Source organism: Ixodes scapularis, unplaced genomic scaffold (genome assembly GCF_016920785.2).
Source record: "Ixodes scapularis isolate PalLabHiFi unplaced genomic scaffold, ASM1692078v2 PGA_scaffold1__304_contigs__length_218370807, whole genome shotgun sequence".
Classification (NCBI taxonomy): Eukaryota; Metazoa; Arthropoda; class Arachnida; order Ixodida; family Ixodidae; genus Ixodes; species Ixodes scapularis.
In genome coordinates this window covers 34,306,543-34,326,602 of record NW_024609846.1, presented here as the reverse complement: position 1 = coordinate 34,326,602, position 20,060 = coordinate 34,306,543, and the positions used below count along the sequence as shown (strand labels likewise).

General features: G+C 47.1%; 1 protein-coding gene and 1 long non-coding RNA gene across 2 annotated transcripts; both read right to left on the bottom strand.

Moving 5' to 3' along the window:
* Positions 1-3,296: 3,296 nt before the first annotated feature.
* Positions 3,297-6,275, bottom strand: LOC115308467 (serine/arginine repetitive matrix protein 1). Its single transcript, XM_040214373.2, has one exon. It carries the CDS (start codon positions 6,161-6,163, stop codon positions 4,484-4,486), a length of 1,680 nt encoding a protein of 559 aa, XP_040070307.1. The 5' UTR covers positions 6,164-6,275; the 3' UTR covers positions 3,297-4,483.
* A 2,081-nt stretch (positions 6,276-8,356) lies between these two features.
* On the bottom strand, positions 8,357-14,351 carry LOC121836043. Its single transcript, XR_006077760.1, has 3 exons — positions 14,244-14,351; positions 11,888-12,088; positions 8,357-9,288 (listed from the first exon to the last, which is right to left on the bottom strand). It is a non-coding gene; the product is annotated as an uncharacterized LOC121836043 (long non-coding RNA).
* Between the last annotated feature and the right edge of the window lie 5,709 nt (positions 14,352-20,060).

The window sequence follows — 20,060 nt, the reverse complement described above, 5'->3', positions numbered from 1 at the left end:
GCCTAAAAACAAATTTTAATATATAAATAAAAAAGAGCACCGTCTTAGTTGAAGTAGCTCAGTGCTGTCATACGTCGCTCACTAGAATTAGACGATTTAGGCGGCCTGATACATGTCAGGCTTTAATGGCCACATTAATAGACGTCTATAATAAAATTAGATTCTATCCGACATATTCACCTCCTAAACGATACTAAAGAGAAGCGCATTGTTTTCTCTATAATGAAAGTGACGCGGAGTTCCCCCTTAAGTAGTAGCGTAGAACATCTCTCCTGACTCGTTTGACTTCATTATACAACTTTAGCATGGTTTAATAATCAGACAGTTCCTTCATCCTCACTGCTGTCGGGTGTTCCATTTCTCTTTTCCATCTTACAAGTTCTGTACAGCCTAATCGAAGCAAAAGGCAGGAAAAGAAGGAACCACTTTTTGTATGGACTTCGAGGAACAATAAAATACCGAAAAGGCACAGAAACGTGTGGGGAATGCAACAAAGAGCTCAGGGGAGTTCCTGCCATCCAATTACAGTCACTACACTCTCACACCTGAACCCTTTATAGTATATCATGACTGTATGTAACTTGCGAGATGGATACATGGCTTATGCATCTGAAATCAAGACAAGGAAGCAGTGGGAGGGGCGGGGTGCCATCTGCAGATGCCCTTCTCTTCAAAACTCGGGTGCAAATGTGCTTGTTTAGAAACAATGAGGAGGCATATAGTGCTGGTTATCTAGACAATAACCGGGTTGATGAACAGATACATCCTTGTTGCCACGTGATTGACTACGCAAGTGACATCACTGCTCCAAACAAACCGTTGCTAGGGGCATTGCTATGGATGAATACATGGGACTGGATTTTCATTGTTCAAAAATTGGATGTGGAGAGGAGGAAGGAGGAAAAACTTTATTTGTCTTAGGGTGATTGTTGAGCGGGGAGGATAGGGAGCTTATCCCCGCCTGGTGGCTAGGAGTCCATGGACCCCAGCGACCCACTCAGCCCGTTGGGTGACCCTGTCCTGAAGGACCGGGTCCGAGCTGAGCAGCGTGGCCTCCCACTGCCCCAGGGTAGCAATGCCAGGCCCGTCGGGCCAAGGGTCCTTCGGGCAATTCCAAATGATATGGGTTAGGTCTGCCCTCCCATGGCATAGCACACAAGAGGGGGTGAAGAGGCCTGGGTGTATATGGGAGTAGAGGACCGGATTGGGATATGAGTTGGTCTGGAGCTGTCGCCACGTAGTGGCTTGAGCTCGAGGCAGGGAAGGGTGTGGGGGAGGGTAGATGCGCCGCCTTAGTCGGTAATGGTTTGTGATCTCGTGGAAGGTGACCAATCGGTCCCGGGCCGTGCGAAACTCCATCCCAGGAGGTGCGGGGTCCCCAGCCCGGTCGGTGAGTCCTCGGGCGGAAGTGTGGGCGGCCTCGTTGCCAGGAAGGGAGGAGTGCGCAGGGGTCCAGATTAGGTGCACAGAATGGTGAGGAGGGTGTGTGGTGAGAAGGCGTAGGGTGTAGGGGGAAACTCGCCCCTTCATGAAATTACGGATAGCTGTTTTGGAATCGCTAACGATTGTGGTGGCGGAGGTGTTGGTCATCGCCAGAGCAATGGCGAACTCTTCTGCCTCTTCTGAAAGTGTAGTGTAAAGAGTTGCGGAGGTCAGAAGGGAGCCTGCATCGTTAACCGCCGAGAGGGCAAACGCCTCTCGGCGGGTGTATTCAGCGGCGTCGACGTAGGCCACGTCCTCTCGGCCGCCGAGTCGCTTATGGAGGGCCTCGGCGCGCTTAAGGCGCCTCTGTTCGTGATATTGAGGGTGCATGTTTCGTGGGATAGGAGAAACCTGGAGTGATTGGCGGATATCGAGGGGTAGGGAGCATTTGTGAGATGGGTTGGATGGGAAGTTAATCTGCAGCGACGTGAGGATGTGTCGGCCTGTCTGAGTAGTGGATAGCCGTTCGTATTGTGCGGTGAGATGGGCCTCGGCTAATTCCTCGGCCGTGTTATGGACTCCTAATTTAAGGAGTCTATCGGTGGAGGTAGAGGGCGAGAGGCTGAGGGCCGCCTTGTAGGTTTTTCTAATAAGGGCGTTAACTTTGTCGAGCTCTGCTCGCTGTAGGGGAAGGTGGGGAGTGGAGAAGACAAGTCGGCTAATCACAAAGGCTTGGACCAGCCGAAGCATCTCCTGCTCCTTGAGCCCATGATGTCGTGAGGAGATTCGATGAATGAGTCGGAGCGTTTGATCTACGCTTATTTGTAGTTTTTGTAATGCTTGTGTATTCTTGCCGTTGTTTTGGATTAAGAGGCCCAGAACTCGTATGGTAGGAACTTCAGGGATGAGATGGTTGTTTACTTGCAACCTGATTTCGGGAGGGGTCGTGGCCACTCTGCTGGGGCGCAGTAGGAGGAGTTCGGACTTTTGTGGAGAGCAAGATAAGTTGGCCGCTCCCACGTGTACTGCTATGATGTCCACGGCGGATTGTAGCGTGGCCTCAATGTGTCCATCGCTGCCACCTCCCATCCACAGCGTAATGTCGTCTGCGTAGAGACTATAATGAAGTCCCGGAAGGGTGTTAAGTTTAGCCGGAAGGGGTAAAAGGGCTAAGTTGAAAAGGAAGGGGGAAAGTATGGAGCCTTGGGGGGTACCGTAGCTTCCCAGTTGTATGGGATCGGAGGTGAGGGACCCTAGTGTAATGGTTGCCTGCCTGTCAGTTAAGAAAGCCTTGATGTACCCGTACATGCGGGGGCCTGGGTTAATGGCGGCTAGGTTAGTAAGGATTGCCTCGTGCGAGACATTGTCAAAAGCCTTGGTGAGGTCGAGGCCTAGGATGGCTCGGGTGTCGCGAGAGCTAGTGGGTTGTAGGATTTGATGCTTAAGCTGTAGCATCACATCCTGGACTGAGAGGCCGGCTCGAAAGCCCACCATCTGCGGAGGGAGGAGATGCTTGTCCTCCACGAACGCCACGAGGCGATTCAGGGTGACGTGCTCCATCACCTTCCCGGCGCAAGACGTGAGCGAGATCGGCCGGAGGTTTTCTAAGGCGAGGGTCTTACCCGGCTTTGGGATAAAGATAATTTTTGCGGTTTTCCAGGCGGGGGGAAGATTGCCTGTTTTCCAGCATTCATTCATGTATCTTGTGAGGGCTTCTATGGATGGGTCATCCAGGTTGCGAAGGGCCTTGTTAGTGATTTGGTCGGGGCCGGGCGTCGAGTTGGTATGAAGCTGAAGCAGAGCCGCACGAACCTCGGGGACCGTAATGTCCGAATCCAGGAGGGGGTTACTGGATCCTGCATACGGGGGCAAGGAAGTAGTCCGGGGGACGCCTACGTATCGCGATTGGAGTTCCTGGAGGAGTTCGTCCTCAGTCCCCGGCCATTGGTGCAGGAAAGTATTAAGTCGATGTTGCTGCTCGTGCTTGCTTGAGGTTGGATCAAGGAGGTGACGAAGCAGAAGCCATGTGCGCTTAAGCCCCAATTGCCCTTGCATCTTGTCGCATATCTGGCCCCATTGTTGGGTTAGTAACTTCAGAGAATATTCTTCAATTTCTCTATCTAAGTAGGCTATTTTGCGGCGTAACTTGCGGTTGTGCCGCTGAGTTTTCCATCGCTTATGTAGGCTGGACCTCGCCTCCCAGAGACGAAGGAGGCGGGCGTCTATTGCCTCTAAGTGGGCTTCGTCTGGGATGTCCGTGGTGTTCAGTTGAATGTCTGTTAGGAGAGTGGAGGCCCACTCTTCTAGGTTGGTAATGGTTTCGGTTGCAGATGCCTCTCTACTGGCCCTAAAGTCGTCCCATTTAGTAATGCGGAGGCGGTTGCGACGGGATTTTCCAAGGCACCCCCCTACCGTGGTTTCAAGTATGTAGTGGTCACTACCTAGCGGTTCTCCGAGATTTCGCCAGTTTAAGAGGGCTGTGTTGTGTGTGAACGTTAGGTCCGGTGTCGTGTCAACCGTTACGCTGGTACCTATTCGTGTTTGCTGGAGGGGGTCCGTTACCAGGGTGATACGGTGTTGTTGCGCTTGGGTCCATATATCCCGACCCTTGGGAGTGCATGTCCTGTAACCCCATGCCGTGTGGGAGGCATTGAAGTCTCCCACTATGACCAGGCCGTGAGGACCCGCCTCCCTTAGGGCACGCAAAAAGAGAACGCCAAATCTGTGTTTGCGAGCCGACGGGGGGCTGTATACGTTTAGGATATAGAGACGGGGGTCGCCTTTCCGCTGCGGAAGGATCTCCAGGAAGTCGTGCTCGACGTCAACTCCGCCAAGGCTTTTGTATGAAGCGGTTAGGTGTCTACGTGTGAGGATGGCGGTATTGGGTTCCTTATGATCAGGATTTTGGAAAGTTCTATAGCCGGCAAGTTTGACCAGGCCGCGGGTTTCCTGAATCGCTATGATATCGGGGGGTGTTTCGAGGGATTGTATGTAATGTTGGAGATTGCCACGTTTCCGTCGGAAGCTGCGGCAGTTCCATTGCCAGATAGTGGTTTGGTGTCTACTGAGGCGTGGCGGGTGGGGGAGAGGTAAAGCCATACTCAGGGATGCACTGTTGGAGGTAGGGTGTGGATAGTGGGGGTGGTAGAGGATTGGAGGACCCTGCCTGGGATGAGAGGTTGGTGAGTTGGTCCATTTGACCGGTGAGTTGGGCCAATTCGGAGGAGCGCTTTGAAACAATGCCTTCGATTGCCGTAAAACGGCTGTGAACGTTTTGCTCTAAGGTTTGCAGTCTGGCACTGAAAGTGCGAGACATTTCGGTCATTGACTCTGAGAGTCGGCGTAATTCGTCTACGATTTGGACGTCATTAGTATCGATTGCTCTACGCTTGGTAGGCTGGGCGGCGCTATCAGGCGAGGGTATGGCGACTGCAACGGGTTGTGGGAGAGGGACAGGAGTGGGTGCTGGAGGGGTAACCTCTTTCTGTTTAATTAGGGTTCGTAATTCAGTATTTTCCTTCTGAACGGCAGTGATTAATTTCGTGAGGGTTTGGACCTCTCGCCGTAGAGCCGCGAGCTCGTTGTCTCTGGCATCACCACCCGTGGAACCGGAGGCCACATTAGCCCAGCTCACCTGTTTGGTGGCCGCTGGTTGTCGGGGCGGCTCGTCTTGCGGGACCTGGCGCGGTTTGGACCTGGATCTGGATCGTGGTCGGGGTCTGGAGTGAGTACGGGACCGGGATCGAAATCCGGGCTCGGAGGGTACTGATTTGCGTTCCCTGGACCTGCCACGGGGGGGCGGTGGGGTTGAACTTTTGCCGAAATCGCCGACCGGGCGTTGTGCCTGACGGCGGCGAATGGCAGGGTGTTCTTGAAAGCGTTTCTTGCACCTCGGGGAACCCGTGGGGTGGGGTCCTCGGCATACGGCGCATTTCACTTCACAGTCGTGGTCAGTGGGCGGATTGTCGATTCCGCAGCGTGGGCACTTATTGGCTCTCGGTGAGGGGCACACATCTGCCCTATGCCCGATCTTCCAGCAGATATTGCAGGCCTCCGTCTTGTGTTTGAATAGTACGCAGCGGTAGGGGGCCCCGTGGTAGCTGACCCAGTGGGGCACCTCCGGGCTGTCGAAGACTATTAGCACGGAGTTAGTTTTTCCCATCCGGCGGGCAAGGAGAATAGCCGGGTCGTGATTGTAGTCGATTAGGTATCGGCTGATGTTGTCCGGTGTATCGTATTCTGGAACATCAAAGATGATTCCGCGTGAGGTGTTGGCAGGATCTGCTACGTATGTGGCCAGGGGATAGTTCTCCTCTCCGATGCGTAAGGTGTGAAGGTTGAAGTACGTGCGCGCCCGCTCTTCGGAGGGGGTGCTGATTAGTATAGAGTTTTGAGTAGCGTTGATTCGGATTTGGTCAGCGCGTGCGGCGTCGTAGTTGGTCTGGGCAGCGTTGAAGATAAGGTCTTGCAGCTTGCCTGTGCTCATGGAGCTTAGGTTGAGGCCACCACGTGGACGAATGACGATCTTGTAGTCGTCGTCAGGTAGTCTTGGGAGCTGCGGCGGGCGCGGCTTGGAGCCAGGCCTTGGCGAGCTGCGGGAAGCCAGACGCTCGGCTGGGTTCGATGGCTTCGGTGAGGGTACTTTCGGCTGTCGAGCCTTCTTTCTGGCCGTATGGACTGGGATCCAGTCCGCATTGAGGTCCTCCGGGGCGATGACTTCTCCCTCGACGACGACCTCCATGTTGGGGCAAAGGGCTGGCAGATATTCGCCGCTCGTTGAACGAGACGCCGATCTCTCCGCGGACGGGCGGCGGCGGGCCGACGGATCGGGGCGGTGTTTACGCCAGGATCACGTTCTCCTCCGGGGTTCGCGGAGCCCGGAGAAGTCGACCGTTCTCGGTGGTGCCTGGAACGCGTCCGCCTTGGATGTGGAATTTAAGCGTCTAAGAAGAAGAGATATAGGAAGCCTAGATTTCACAATTACCACGACAGAAGTTTACCGAGTATCGGCTGTTTCCAAAATATTTTCGCCGACAACTTCCGATCCTCGAGATGCCTGCTGCAGACGATAAACGCACATGGAATGAATGGGGAATGCCGTCTGCAGCAGCTTGAATTGTTTGCATAATGCTATCATTTTGATCTTGCATCTATTGGGAACATTGCAGGTCTAAGAAAACTCATCATGTTTATGAAAACTAATTGTATTTGCGTACGCTACGGTATACTGTCTGAAAAAAATCATCCCGCATATGGAGATTTACTAAAAATAGAGCGAGAAGAACCTGTTCAGTGCATGATATTGTGTCTATATCACATGCACAAAAATCTTAACCCACTTGGCCCATCTGTAAACGCCGCTTCGCAGCGCCCGACTATTTGCAAACGCGTCTTTCAATAAAAAGTCGGCATTTGCTAAAATGTTGTTCAACCAACTGAGTGCCACCCCGTGATATCAAAGCAGGGTCAAACCCTCTACTTTTTTTTTTTTTGCAGGAGACACTATTTTGAATCTAACGTATCAATTCGAGACCCCAAAATTTGTTTTTTGAGGCTCACAATGGTGTGTGTGTGTGTTTCATACCTGCTTCTAAACATCATACTGAAAAATAAATCTTGCTGATTTTTTTCGATTTCATTAAGATTATAAATAGCGAAAGAGCTGAATAAAAACATCAGGTGACTTATATATCTGTTACGAACAGATTGTTTGATCACACAAATGTGCACTGACGCAGCCGTGCCATCAGAACTCCTTGAAATGTGTGCTGGCCTCGTTGGCTGGTCTGCACTTTGACGTTGATACATCATTGTCATACGTGATTCGGCTTCACGGGTGGAACCAGCTGAACAAGCTGGTTCCACCTGTGACGTATGATTTCCAACTAGCTCAGCTCATCCCCGTAGTGTGGTTCAGCTTCTTCGTGTTTTCATTTGCATCAAATTTTGCGGACGCTTCCACAGTCGATCAAAGCTACAAGCACTCTTCACTTCCCAAATCTCACAGAAAGTTAGCCCCGAGGATAGAGGTTTTGTCGCTCCTCACACACTTAATTTAACGAGTTGCGTAATCCCTCAGAAAGAACCACTGAACCTGCAAAGCCATCATGTCATCTGCTAGTGAGACAAAACCGGTTCTGAAACTTTGTAACGGGCTTTTATACTTGCTTTGTGGCACTGAGACGATACAAAAAGTCTTCACGATTACTAGATATTGAGAAAACACAAGGCTTACAAAAAATATGATTTTTTATCAGACGAATTCTAACCTCATGTGGAGCTCCCATGTATTTCTCCATAGCAACAGCCCAAGCAAGTTCATTGGGACCACAGCGCCATGTTGTGACGTCATCAATTACGGGGTCAATTGCTAGAAACACCTGGAAAGATAATACTCTTTTCTGCCAAAACACCTGCAATCATGGATATGACATCCACGATATTGACTATGGCTGAAATATTTCAATGCCCAAACTCTTTAACAAGTTATATATTCACATCTCGTTTTTTTAAGTATCATCACATTCATCTATCACAAGTCTTGACTGGAGTTGGCTATGATTCCTAACCACCACTGCCATAAAATGAAAGATCGATAAAAAGACATTATAGACACACTATTTGCTAAAGACGGTCGTGTTAAAGAAGTATGTGTTTTCAGTTTTGTCTGCTCTATAACTTATGTATGGGATAATACATACTACCCCTTTCCAACACACTTCCAGCAACATATTTGTATGACGGAAGTCAAGAGAGATAAAAACGAGGGAGACACAGCAATTTTCCGCAAATCGAGCCCATGTTTGGAAATTAAGTGAATTCAGTATTTTTGTGTTTTAAAGAGATACTTCAACGAAATTTAAGATATACCAGTCGTGTTCAGAAATCGACTGAATATCATCCACAATATCCATAAATTACAATCACACAATTGTATTTTGAGCCTGATGACTGTATTTTTCGTTACAAACAACCCACTCTGGCAAGTGCTCGGAGAGCAGCCAGTGGAGAACAAGTGACATCCGGCACAATTGCGACGTAAACTGTCCCGGGACGAGCAAAGCTGCAGCAAGGCTGACATCGACAGGATGCCCTAGCCGTTCCAGCACGTCAGCAGTTTTTGACTTTTTGTAGGAGTTTTGAATGACGGGTTAATCTTCTCTAATCTTGTACAAGGACAATGGCAACATCTGGGCAAGTCTAGGACACACAAAAGAGAGCACTGTGAGAGGGGAGTTCCTCCTTCCCTTCTCTCGTGGTGACCGGAGAGCTCATGGGATGGCGTCAGATTCGAGGCTCGTGTAGTTCTAGGCGAGACAGGCATCATTGCTACCTGTCGAGGTTCCTAGACGGGCGTTACAAATGATGGTTTAGCGACACCCCCCGGTGCCCTTTGCTAATCGTATAATTTGTCTTAAAAGTCCTTTTCGTGTCTTTTTCGACGGAAGATGTGCTCTCTTGAACACGTATAGACCAAGAAATAAGTGCCGAAATTTCGTTGTAGTATCCCTTTAAAGTGACAAATTCCGGTGTCCTGAAGTTTTCTCAGTGCCTCTTCTCCAAGCACATTCTCCTGGCCAGAGCTGCACATGTATGCCTTCTCTTTACCACCGCAGGGATGCATCATGGCCTCCAAGACGCTGCCTCGTGAAAAGTCCAAGTTGTTTGCAGCTTTCCACTGGCTCCTCCTGCTTCTTAAGTAGCTGCTTCCCTAAGTTCATGGTGTTACGACGTACAAACCTCAAATAAACAGTAAAAAAATAACAATTCTTCTTTTTGACTAGCGGTTCTCTTTGGGCACTCGCATCTCGTAAGTAAATGCTACCAGCTGTTGTCGTCCACATTTTCATTTACGCCGGGAAAATTCTGAAACAGAAACAATGAAAACAAGCACAGCATTGACATCAGTTCAAATGACAACGAAATATTTACCTTCTCAAAAATTAAAGCATAAAACACTTTTACTAAATGACCGCTTCATTGAGTAGGAAGAACCCGCATTTCTCTTGTCAAACATCTCAGCTATCTTTCACAGGATTTTCCCAAAGGTCCATGTTGAAGTATTAGGGTGACCATTCTCATCAGAGTTGAAAACGGGACATTAACCCCTTGCCTACTAATAACGAGTGTCACTCGTGCCGCCATTTACGGACCATAAAACCCGACCACGAGTGTGACTCGTGTTTCGGTTTCAGAGCTTGTTTTGTGAGCTCTGCGGCAGATGGCAGCACTACCCCTGTTGCTCCTGTTTATCTTGGGTTCTTTTCTTGTTTGCTTTGCCTTTTGACAGAGAGAGGGCGCTCCATTGACAAAAAATAAGCGCGCTTTTGTAAGCAAGCGCGCCAAAAACATGTCTTCGGCGCGGAGGTCTGCTTTGGCGGACGAAGATATACAAAGACTTCTTTTTGAAAGTGATGAATGCGCCAGTATTTCTGACGACGAATCCTGCTGCCTTTCTGATTACTCGGAATCCGATGAGAGTTCAACGGACAGTGAGAAAAGTGTTGAAAACGATGCGAATCCTGGAAGCATTTCATCGACTTCGGCGTCTGCACGTCAGTGGAACTGGGAGAAGAGGGACAACCAGCCTGCTCAGTTCACCTTTGTAGAAACCCCAGGTGTGTCAGCAAGGGTTCAACGCAGTCTTGGTGAGAAGACAAGCGCCTTGTCGACCTTTTGCGTGTTCGCAAGTCATGATTTTTGGGCGTCTGTCTCTGCTGAGACAAATCGCTACGCCGAACAAGAGATGGGCGACGAGGATCGTCCCAAGAAATGCTATGAAGAGCAATGGTTTGACACCACTCCGGATGAGATAAAGGCATACTTTGCCTTGTGCATCATTATGACGCAAGTGAAAGAACACACAGTCAAAATGAACTGGTCCAAAGGTCCATAGTGGAGACCCCAATTTTCGGCAAAACGATGTCCTATGTGAGGTTTCTGCTAATCTCTCGATTTCTATCATACTGTGAAGAACTACTGAAGAAGAGGAAACGACCAGAAGTCCTGGTATAGAGCACGAGACTACGCCTGAAAGTCAAGGAAACGTTTTTCTTTATTTTGACGCAAATTGCTTGATTTAAATAAAGCTTTCTGTACGATCTTTAAAGAAAAAAAATGAGTAGGCAAGGGGTTAAGGGGAAGGGGGGGGGGGGGGGGGAGAGGTGCAGCGAGACAAAGAAAAAAGCTTTGCTACTACCGTATAAACTCATGTAAGGGCCGCACTATTTTTTCCCAATTTAAGGGAAGATTTTCGATATTATACGAAATTATTCGCATATGCGAATAATTTCTGTAATTTTTTTTCCAATACTTTGTCCTAAATACGGGCGTGCGGCTCTTACACAGGTGCGGCCCACACGCAATTATACAATATATTATATGGTATATTCAAACACGGATAAAATAAAAAATAGCCCTTTGCGACAACTTTTGACTTGAATCCCGTATGACTGTTGAAGTGGTACTTGCCCATAGCTCTGAGATTGCGCCAAAAGGCAGACAAATCACGACGCTTTGACACGAATCAAAGAACAAAAGGGAACCTCCCCAGAGCGTACAGTGACGTTCGGAAACCTGAGTGCACGCACGAGCCACGCCCACTGAATCCTTGTTCCTCGCGCTTGCCACGGAAGCTGACATATCCCTTAGCTTTTCTCAATGCCTTGCCGCAACAGAGACGCATCCCGACATTGCGGCCAACCACGACCGAGCTCAACAGCCATTATGCCATATGGTGATACGGATGAGTGGAGAGCAAATATCCGAGATGCGGACACGTGCCGCCACGTGCTCGGGCGGTGGCTAGCGCCACCTAGCGATATATATTCATAGAAACGTGGCATTACAGTTGGCGCGCCTCAGAAGCAAGGGGGTGCGGCACATACGCGAATAATTTCTGTAATTTTTTTTTTTCCAATACTTTGTCCTAAATATGGGGGTGTGGCCCTTACACGCGATTATACGGTATATTCAGTTTGCCATGAAAACGCACACTTTAGAAAAGTACCCATACGCACATTAGTGAAAACAAAACTTATTGGCAATTGGCATCACAGAAAAAGCTAAAAATCATACTCTATTGGAGATAACATTTTTATACTGTTTATTCTAATACACTGTCAGAAGTAATCATTTTTGTTTTCTACCACTTGCCCAGTACTGATTTCGCAAGAAAGTCCCCATGAAAACGAGACATTTGGCTACATTCGGACAAAATGACTGGACCATAGAAATGAACCTTTAAAATGGGACTGTCCTGGCCAAAACGGGATGTCTGGTCGCCCTACGAAGTACCAACCCAGACTTTTCTGCCCTAGCCTGCCTTGGTTTATTTTGGATTTTATTTAACAAATGGAAGTTACCCTTGAACTTTCGAACACATCAGAGAAAGGCAAGTTTACAATGAAAATATAGTAGTATCTATCTTTCCCAACTGCAAAGGAACTTGGAACATTCCCCTTACCAGTCACCTAGGCAGCACCTGTGGTTCTTTAGCAATGGGAGGTTGTTCAGAGCGCCTCAGGCACCTCGAAGTTGTGACGTAGCCGACCCAGGCATCAAAGAGAGCGTCTGCCACACGGTTGCTAGGTGCCGTACCATAGCCAGTTAGCTTGCGCAGTTTCACAGCGTCGTCAAGAAGCCGAAGACCGTAGTGATACGTGCCCTGCAAAAACATGTCTCAACTTTAATTTTTTTTTTTTTTTCATCCAACCATCTTGAACATTGCAATCCCTGAAAAGAGCGTTATAATAAAAAGGGCAGACAAACGAAAAGCGGTAAAGTCTTTAATCAATGCAAGAACATCAATAAATCTTACAGGGTATAAAGGACTGAAAGTACTTGTAGACCTGCAGTTCATCAATTTAGATTTAAAAGAGTTCCAAACCACCAGAAAGAGCTATACAAAACAGAAATTTAGAATGTAGCCTATGTCATCCACTCATAGTTTAATAAAAAGAAATGTTGGTGAATTATGTCGCAAAGCAACTGAGGCTACGAGCGACGCCCCATACGCTCACTGGGGAAGGGACAACCTGGAATTCAAACCTTCCATTTTACTGTCTTATGCTCTGGAAGCCGAAACGGAATCTGAACGCCACTGAGATGATTAGTCATGTGCAAATAGTGGTTTTGGCCGAATATTTTCGATTCAAATATCAAAGAGTTTCCCCCTGCCTTTCACTAACATTGCACCATGCTTAGAGGGCAACTCCACTCAATTCCAAAGATTTCGGGATAATGAGTGATTTTGCATTAAAAAGCCCTAGTAAAACATACTATGTCATTTGCTTCGCAAAATATGATATACCGTATTTACTCGCACAATAAACGCACTCTCATAATAAACGCACCTCCCATAAAGGGTATCAATATTTGGACATTTTTTTTTTCCCTCCCGTAATCAACGCACCTCCAATTTTGGAATCCACGAGACTCGAATTCCGTCCAATTTAGCAAGCTACCAAGCCAGTTTTCATTTGCCACCAAGCAGTCAGGTCAGGTCAAGCCAAGCCAAGCGTGAGTGCGTAGTTGAGGAAGTGAACAACCATGAAACCGAGTGTCGCGCACACTTGACGAAGCTTGGGTCAAGGAATTGCCGAGCTCCGAATAATCTTCGCCTATCGGATGCATTGATGTCAACTAACAAGCCGTTGTCTGCGGTCCGCTTTCGGACAGTGAAATCGTGAAAGTGGTTAGGCATAATTTCTCATACTCATACTCATTTAATCCATAACAGAATGGCACAGCGAAGTGCAAGCTGCGCTGTAAGCTGAGTGTCTGGTAGCCTCTCCGTGAACGAAACTTGATTCGTGCGAGCGGGCTTTGGCGGTCAGCAGTTGGACTTCATACGAATTCTTATACGCAGAGTCGCGGATATACCTGAACGTGCCGCCGGATACTCGCAATATATATTGCCTAAGAACGGTCGCATTGCTTTTCGTGCTGAGTGAGCTTCGTAGGGCACTTTTGCTTGGCGAAAGGCACCCCGAAAGCGCCCTAAAAAGGTTTACAATTTATAAAGCATGGTTACTGTGGCGCTCCCCCGACCAGCCGTGGGTACGGCTCCATTACTAGAGACGTGCCACAGTACCTTGCTGTGTCCTATTGGCACCTAATATGACATCTGCACAAAGTGTGTAAATGCAGAAAAAAATTTAATGTATCTGTATTTATGGACTGTGACCTCAAAAAGTCTGATGCCTTGGGATGGCAAGCAAACGATGGATCTGACATAAAATTAAACCTAGAAACATGGCCAACTATACTTCACTGAGTGAATTTCCAACCCTTGCTATATGCAAATATTTTTTCTTCAATCTCACATTTGAAAAAAAGAAAGAAATAAAGTATTCGCATGATGAAAGCACACAATCGCGCTATTCATACTTTTCCAGTATGAATAGGTTACCACGTTGAGTGCGCTTCATACCGAGCGCCGGTGCGCTGCGGAGAAGCAACACCCGCGGAGCGCGCTTTTGCGAGCATTGCTTCTCTGCAGTGCACCAGTGCTCAGTATGAAGCGCACTCAACAAGGCGATTCGGCCGCGAACAACACTTGAAAAATATGAATAGTGCAGTTAATCTCAAAGCAAGTATCGAATAGTGTATTATTTGAAACTACTTTTCGAAATTTCAAATATTCACAGAACGCTAGAGACGATCAACTGTTCGTTCTTGACATAGAACATGTCCCTGCAAACACCGGAAGACTAATGCATTTAACCTCCAAGGATAATTTGGTAGATAGAGCATCTGAAAATCTAGTACTAGAGAAAATGGCTAGTCACTGAAGTTGATTTTAAAGAAAAGGAACTCACTCGTGCCATGTCGTCCATTCTGTCATGCTCTGCCTGTGTGACTCTGTGGCCGGTACTAAGAAATTTGGTTTCCACGAGCTTGTTCAGCTTGTCCAGCCACGACACCAGCTGCCAATAAGGATGAGCCAAGATAAAACATAAGATGACAATTTGGCTCGGCCATTCCAAACACAGATCAGCTTTGCAAATCATATTGTAACAAAGTAGAGAGCTGGGCTAGTTTGTGGAAGTTTAGAATGGAGTAGGTGTAACAGTGCGTAACAATGAAGACTAAGAGAAGGAACACAAAACAGCACTAGTCCTGTGTTGTGTTTTCCTTCTTTTGGTCTTCGTTGTTACGCACTGTTAGATTTGCACAATGTTAAAGATAATATTGTCAAAAGATTGCCTGAAACACTCTACTATTGTTTAGGTGCCTAGCCTAAGCCGCTATTAATCTTCAAAATTTCACATATTATGTAATCTAAATCATAAAGCTGGCTCGAGCCATACCCCAACCTAAATAAGGTTAACAGGGATGGAACTGGGCAAAGCAGCTTTGGAGCAATCTTGGGAGCAGAGAAAACTTCAGTTTGGAACAAGCTGAGAGCAGCAAAAACAAGGTCTTGAAGCAAGTTGGGAGCAGCATACGAGTTCTAAGAATGTAAAAATGGAGGCTAAATGTCACCTGGTTCTAAAAAAAACAAAAAAAAATATGACATGCAGATAACCCCTTGTGAACTTTTAATGGTAATGTCAATAAACTTTTTAGTTGCAAATATTTTTCACAAAATTACGTGCAAACTCCACACCACATATTTAGCAAAACTGACCATGACAGTGTGACACATGATAAAACCAACTTGCAAAGAGGCAAATATAAGCAAGTACAAACAACTTTCATTGCTCAGCATTCACTAGTAAGGTGTACCAAAAATAAAATACAGGGAAAAAAATGGTTTTTCATTTTTCAGTGACTAGAATAAGATAATTAATGTCCTTGGACATATAAATATATTGGGATTTCACCAAACGCTCATGGATACACTTCACTTTTTCAGGATTCTAAACCAATTTTGCATTAGCCTCCGCAACAGCACTTGTCCAAACTCAATCTTCTTCATCTCCCTTTTTTTTTTTATGTGGAAGCATTTACTGTTTTGTGGAGCGAGCCGACGTCATCGGCTTTGCGGCCACGCAAAACGGGATCTAAACTCCTTTCTCCAAGTGAAGTGGCAATCTGGTGGCTCCCAGCTTTGAAGCCACGCGAAAAGCCTAGCCAAAGGGCACCTAATCTCCCCGCTCTGAATAGGGTAAAGTGAAGCCGAAATTTGATGGATTTCGGCTTCAATCCCATTGGCTGGCGAGCTTCATAGTTTCGAGGAACGAGGCTCCCATTGGCTGCGGCACGTCAGTTTTAACGACGACCACCCCATGGCGCCGCGTGTCCGCGCCGCCAACGCGCCCATAACACGAAGCGTCTGGCGCGCTTGGGCAGATCAGCGCGCAGAAAAGGAATCGACCATGCTGCCGCTCTGGAGAGTGCGGCACGGCTGATGTCAGCACGGAGTGGCCACTTCACGAGGACGTGCGCAAGAACGATATTCATGCTTTCGCATTCACAACTCAGAAGAAGTGCTTAGGTGTACCTCGAGCCTTTTTTTTTCGAGACCCAACTCAGTCAATGACTGCACATACAGGGATAGTCAGTAAACAGATGATGCACCGTTTAAGTTGTCACTCTTCTTCCTGGGGACAAGCTCTCTTCGTACTCGGTTCCTTCGCATCACTGTTCTTCCTCTTTCGCTTCTCGTCGTCTTGCTTTTCAACCTTTAGCCTTTCTGTGTAAACTTCACGAGACTTCGTCACAGCTTGCAGCAAGTCTGCTGTCAAAGGCACTTTCGTGACATCACTGGCAAATCGCTTGAGATAGCTCTTGACTTCGCGCACACCGTCTTCAAAGCACCAAGAGCGCAATTATGTAAGCGTTAACGATCTGGCAGCTCCTATCTTGATCCGTCATACGCCTCACTACTTGCTTGCCTTTGTCTCCAAGTTTTCTGCACGGAATTGCGGGGTGGGCCAACGCGGGGTGGGCCGACGCGGGCTGCGGGATTGCAATAGTTACATGTTTGCTACACTATTTAGACCTTATGAAGAAGTAACTCCAGGACTTCAGAAAAACACGGTGAGCATGCACCAACAACAACAACTAATGTTGGCGGCAGCAACCTTCAGATACAGATGTTCGGATTCGAATCCACTGGTGTCCCATTTGGGTCGAAAGTTCCAGTGTCAATGCTGGTGCAATTTTGTTCTTATTTATACTTTTGTATTAGTGTGGTGCATCAAAAGTCATTAGGCACACAGTGACCCAATTGGTGCAGCAGTTCCATCCCTGGGTTAATGATTGTGCTTTCTGATGCACAGGAGCTAGCTCTGTTGGTTGCCCTAGATACAGTTAAACCTCGATGTAACGAAGTCGGTAAAATTCGCAATTTACTTCGTTACATTGAAATTTCACTAAATCGAAATTTGGCTTTAGCATGCAAAAAAAAAAAAATTCCGAAACATTTTACGGGTATGAAAACTCACCGAAAATTACATTTATTTTGGGGCAAAGTAATCCTCAAGTTTTGCTTGCGCCTTGTCCGGCAGTAGCAGCAGCGTCATACGGCGTTCGAGCGCCCAGAGCGCTTGCACGGCATCTTGCTGCCTATGCGACGCCGTGTACCTCCTCAGTACGTCCATTGCGTCGAGCACTTCCCGAGTGCTCGTGATCTCGGCACTTTCTTCAGGATGGCGTCCAAAACGTTTGCTTTCTCATCCAAAGAAAGAACTTTACGTTTCCTTATGGCAGCAAGCACGTGAGTGAACCGCCCGGTTGAAAAATAAAGCTGTTTAGTTTAGGCGGTGCCAATGTTTCGAACCTACACAGCACTCTTGCCCGCACAGTTTACTTGCCCCCTTGCGCCCACAGTGTGCTTGCGCCTTTGCTTTACATCACGGTCGCAAGACGATAATCGGTCTTCTCGGTCTTCTCCTAGATGGCACTGCCCGTGCGGTCGCGCCCGTCGCGCCATATCGCGCCATCACGTCGCTCCCCCGCTGAAGTTGGCTCCCGCGCTACCCGCGGTACAGTGGATTATGATGATCAGTGAATGTCAGTGGTGATGCTGTTATGCCGTGTAAACTTTTTGCTCGGCATTTTCTGGCCAGCCCCACGGAATCCGCTTTGCCGCATGCCTCGCCGGCGCTACCGGCGCCGCATCCTCGGGCAGCCTAGGAACGTTGGAAGGCCTGTCCCCGTGAAGTAACCTATCAAAGCGCTCGCGTTTGCGCATAATTTTTTTTTTTAACCACAATTTTTTTTGCGAAGTTGTTTTTTAGAGTCTATTTATTGCCTTCTGTGGCAATGGCGCTTCGTTATATTGAAATAGCAGCAAAATGGACTTCGTTATATAGAGACTAAAAATACATGGGGTCTATGGGCAAAAAATTATGAAAAATAAAATACTTCGTTAAATCGAGGATTTCGTTACATTGAAGTTCGTTATATCGAGGTTCGACTGTACACCATAAAGCATGCCAAACTTTGGACGTGGATGAATGCTTCATGCTTTCCCCTTTTAATTGCACCAATCTCTTTTATCTCTTTGCCCTACTCCAACCTCCCGAAATTATAATGGCCCCGAGACTAAGGACACACACAGTTCAATGCAAACATGACATGGTCTTACAAATGACTTGTCAATATGCAGGGAAATTTATTTTCACCCGCAGAGGTACTACTGCAAAAAATGCAACGAGTCCCCGTTATGCTTACGAGCTACTGCACAGTGCAAGGAATCCTCACCTGCAGTGCATTCTCCTCGCAGCAGAGGAACTGGCCTGCCTGAACCAGGCCGTTCTTCCTGCTCGAGAGAAGGGCCTTGATGTGGCTCATCTGTTCCCGGATAAGCCAGAAGATTTCTCCCTCTGAGCTTTCTCCGTGGCTTTGGAATGTCTCTTTGAGCGTCTGGAGCTGGGACTCTAATGGACAAGGCAGATGGACAAAAGGAAACCCGATAAACTATAGAGACAAATGTTGCATAACTTCCAAGAAGCCCGAGAACACTCCAACTTATTTTTCTGTCCTCACCAATGACGGAGGTAGTGTCCTGAAGCTCTGTCAGCAACTTATCTACTTCTTTGGTTGTTTTAACGTCGTCGTCAGGAGGGTTCTTCAGTCTTGACTCGATGCTGCTGAGTAACTCCCAAAACTGAATTCAGGGAAAGACAAAGCGTCAGTCTAAAAGAGAGGTAGCAAATGTTTAAAAATATAGGTCAGACATCATGCAACTGATAAAAACAACTGCCAGAAACATTTAGGTAACAACTTAGGTTAGGTACTACTGATAAAACAACTGCCAGAAACAATACCACTATGTTACTGCCCTGAGTGCATGTATTCAAGCCTAAATGGTGAAGACCAATAAACATAATTAGCAAGAACGACAAAAAAGGACACAAAGATGGGATTAGCACTTTTAATTCGGATTTTTTATGTGTTCGTCTGTCCTTTGAGCAATATGTGTTTACTGAGACCAATAAACATCACTAGCAAGAACGACAAACAAGGACACCAAATAGAGCCCTGCGTGGATAACAGTTTATCCGCATCCGATCCGCATCCACATACTTCGTATCAGTATCCGAACCGCTTAGGCAAAATGTAGAACCACATCCGACTCAGAACCCAGGCATTCATTGTATATCATAACATCAAGCGTGAATGAAAAAAGAAAACAAAATACAAATACCACTTTTTAAGTTGTACAAAGAAGTCTTTGGGTTACCATTCAAGGGGGACATCATTTTATCATTATCGGTTTCATCGTATTTATATTAAAATCGATCAGCCTTCCCGAGACACTGCGTGTCGAAGGAAAAATGATCTTAGTTATGCGATCATCCTAGGAGTCCACGACACTCTGCCCGGAGAAAGTCTTCTGCTCTTTCCCCGTCAATGTACTAGCTTTCTCGGGACGATTGATGACCTGCATTTTTTACATTTTCTATAGATGGCATTTTTGACAAAATGGAACGCACTAACTGAAGTGATCTTCAGTAAGAATCAGAACTTTCTGAGGATCCCTAGCATTTCTTCGAAACGTGTTTTGTGAAAACACGTTTTGTGGTCAACTTTTCATGGACACACAGTTCATCGACGCTGTACGTTTTGTGGGCACATGCCTCTGTGACGTTTCGTCGACAACGCATTTCTTCACCAAGCCGCTGAAAGCTAGAGCACAATTCACTCAGGCGCGCTTAACCAAAGCATGCCCCCCTCCCCCTATAATCAAGGCGAGACGCAAGAAGTTTGTAACGAAAATAGCAGAATTGTGTACGACGAAACGTCTAAGATTTTTCGATGAACTGCCCAGTGCCATTCAGTCGACCAACTGAATGCCACCACACAAAAATTTAAATCTGGATCCGCGGATATCCGCATCCGCAGCCCCTGATATCCGCATCCAATCTGCAATCCGCCAAAATTCGTCTAATTTTTATCCACATCTGCCCGTTTACTGTGAATATCCGCAGATACCCAAGGATAATCCATGGATATGCAGGGCTTTAGACACATAGATGGGATTAGCACTTTTAACTTGGATTGATAAATAATGTTTCTCTCTTTCCCTAGATAAACCTAGTTAAACAATATAAAACATACAAGCTGAAGAGTCTATAAATATTAAAATCGTTCAACTACACCTTAAACTAATTAGCACACAGTGATATTCTTATAAGATGAAGACCCCTCACCGACGTTTCTGTTCTATGTTGTTGGTCGGG

Excerpts from the sequence above, each read along its gene's own strand:
- LOC115308467 (XM_040214373.2), bottom strand. The coding sequence starts at position 6,163 with ATGGAGGTCGTCGTCGAGGGAGAAGTCATCGCCCCGGAGGACCTCAAT.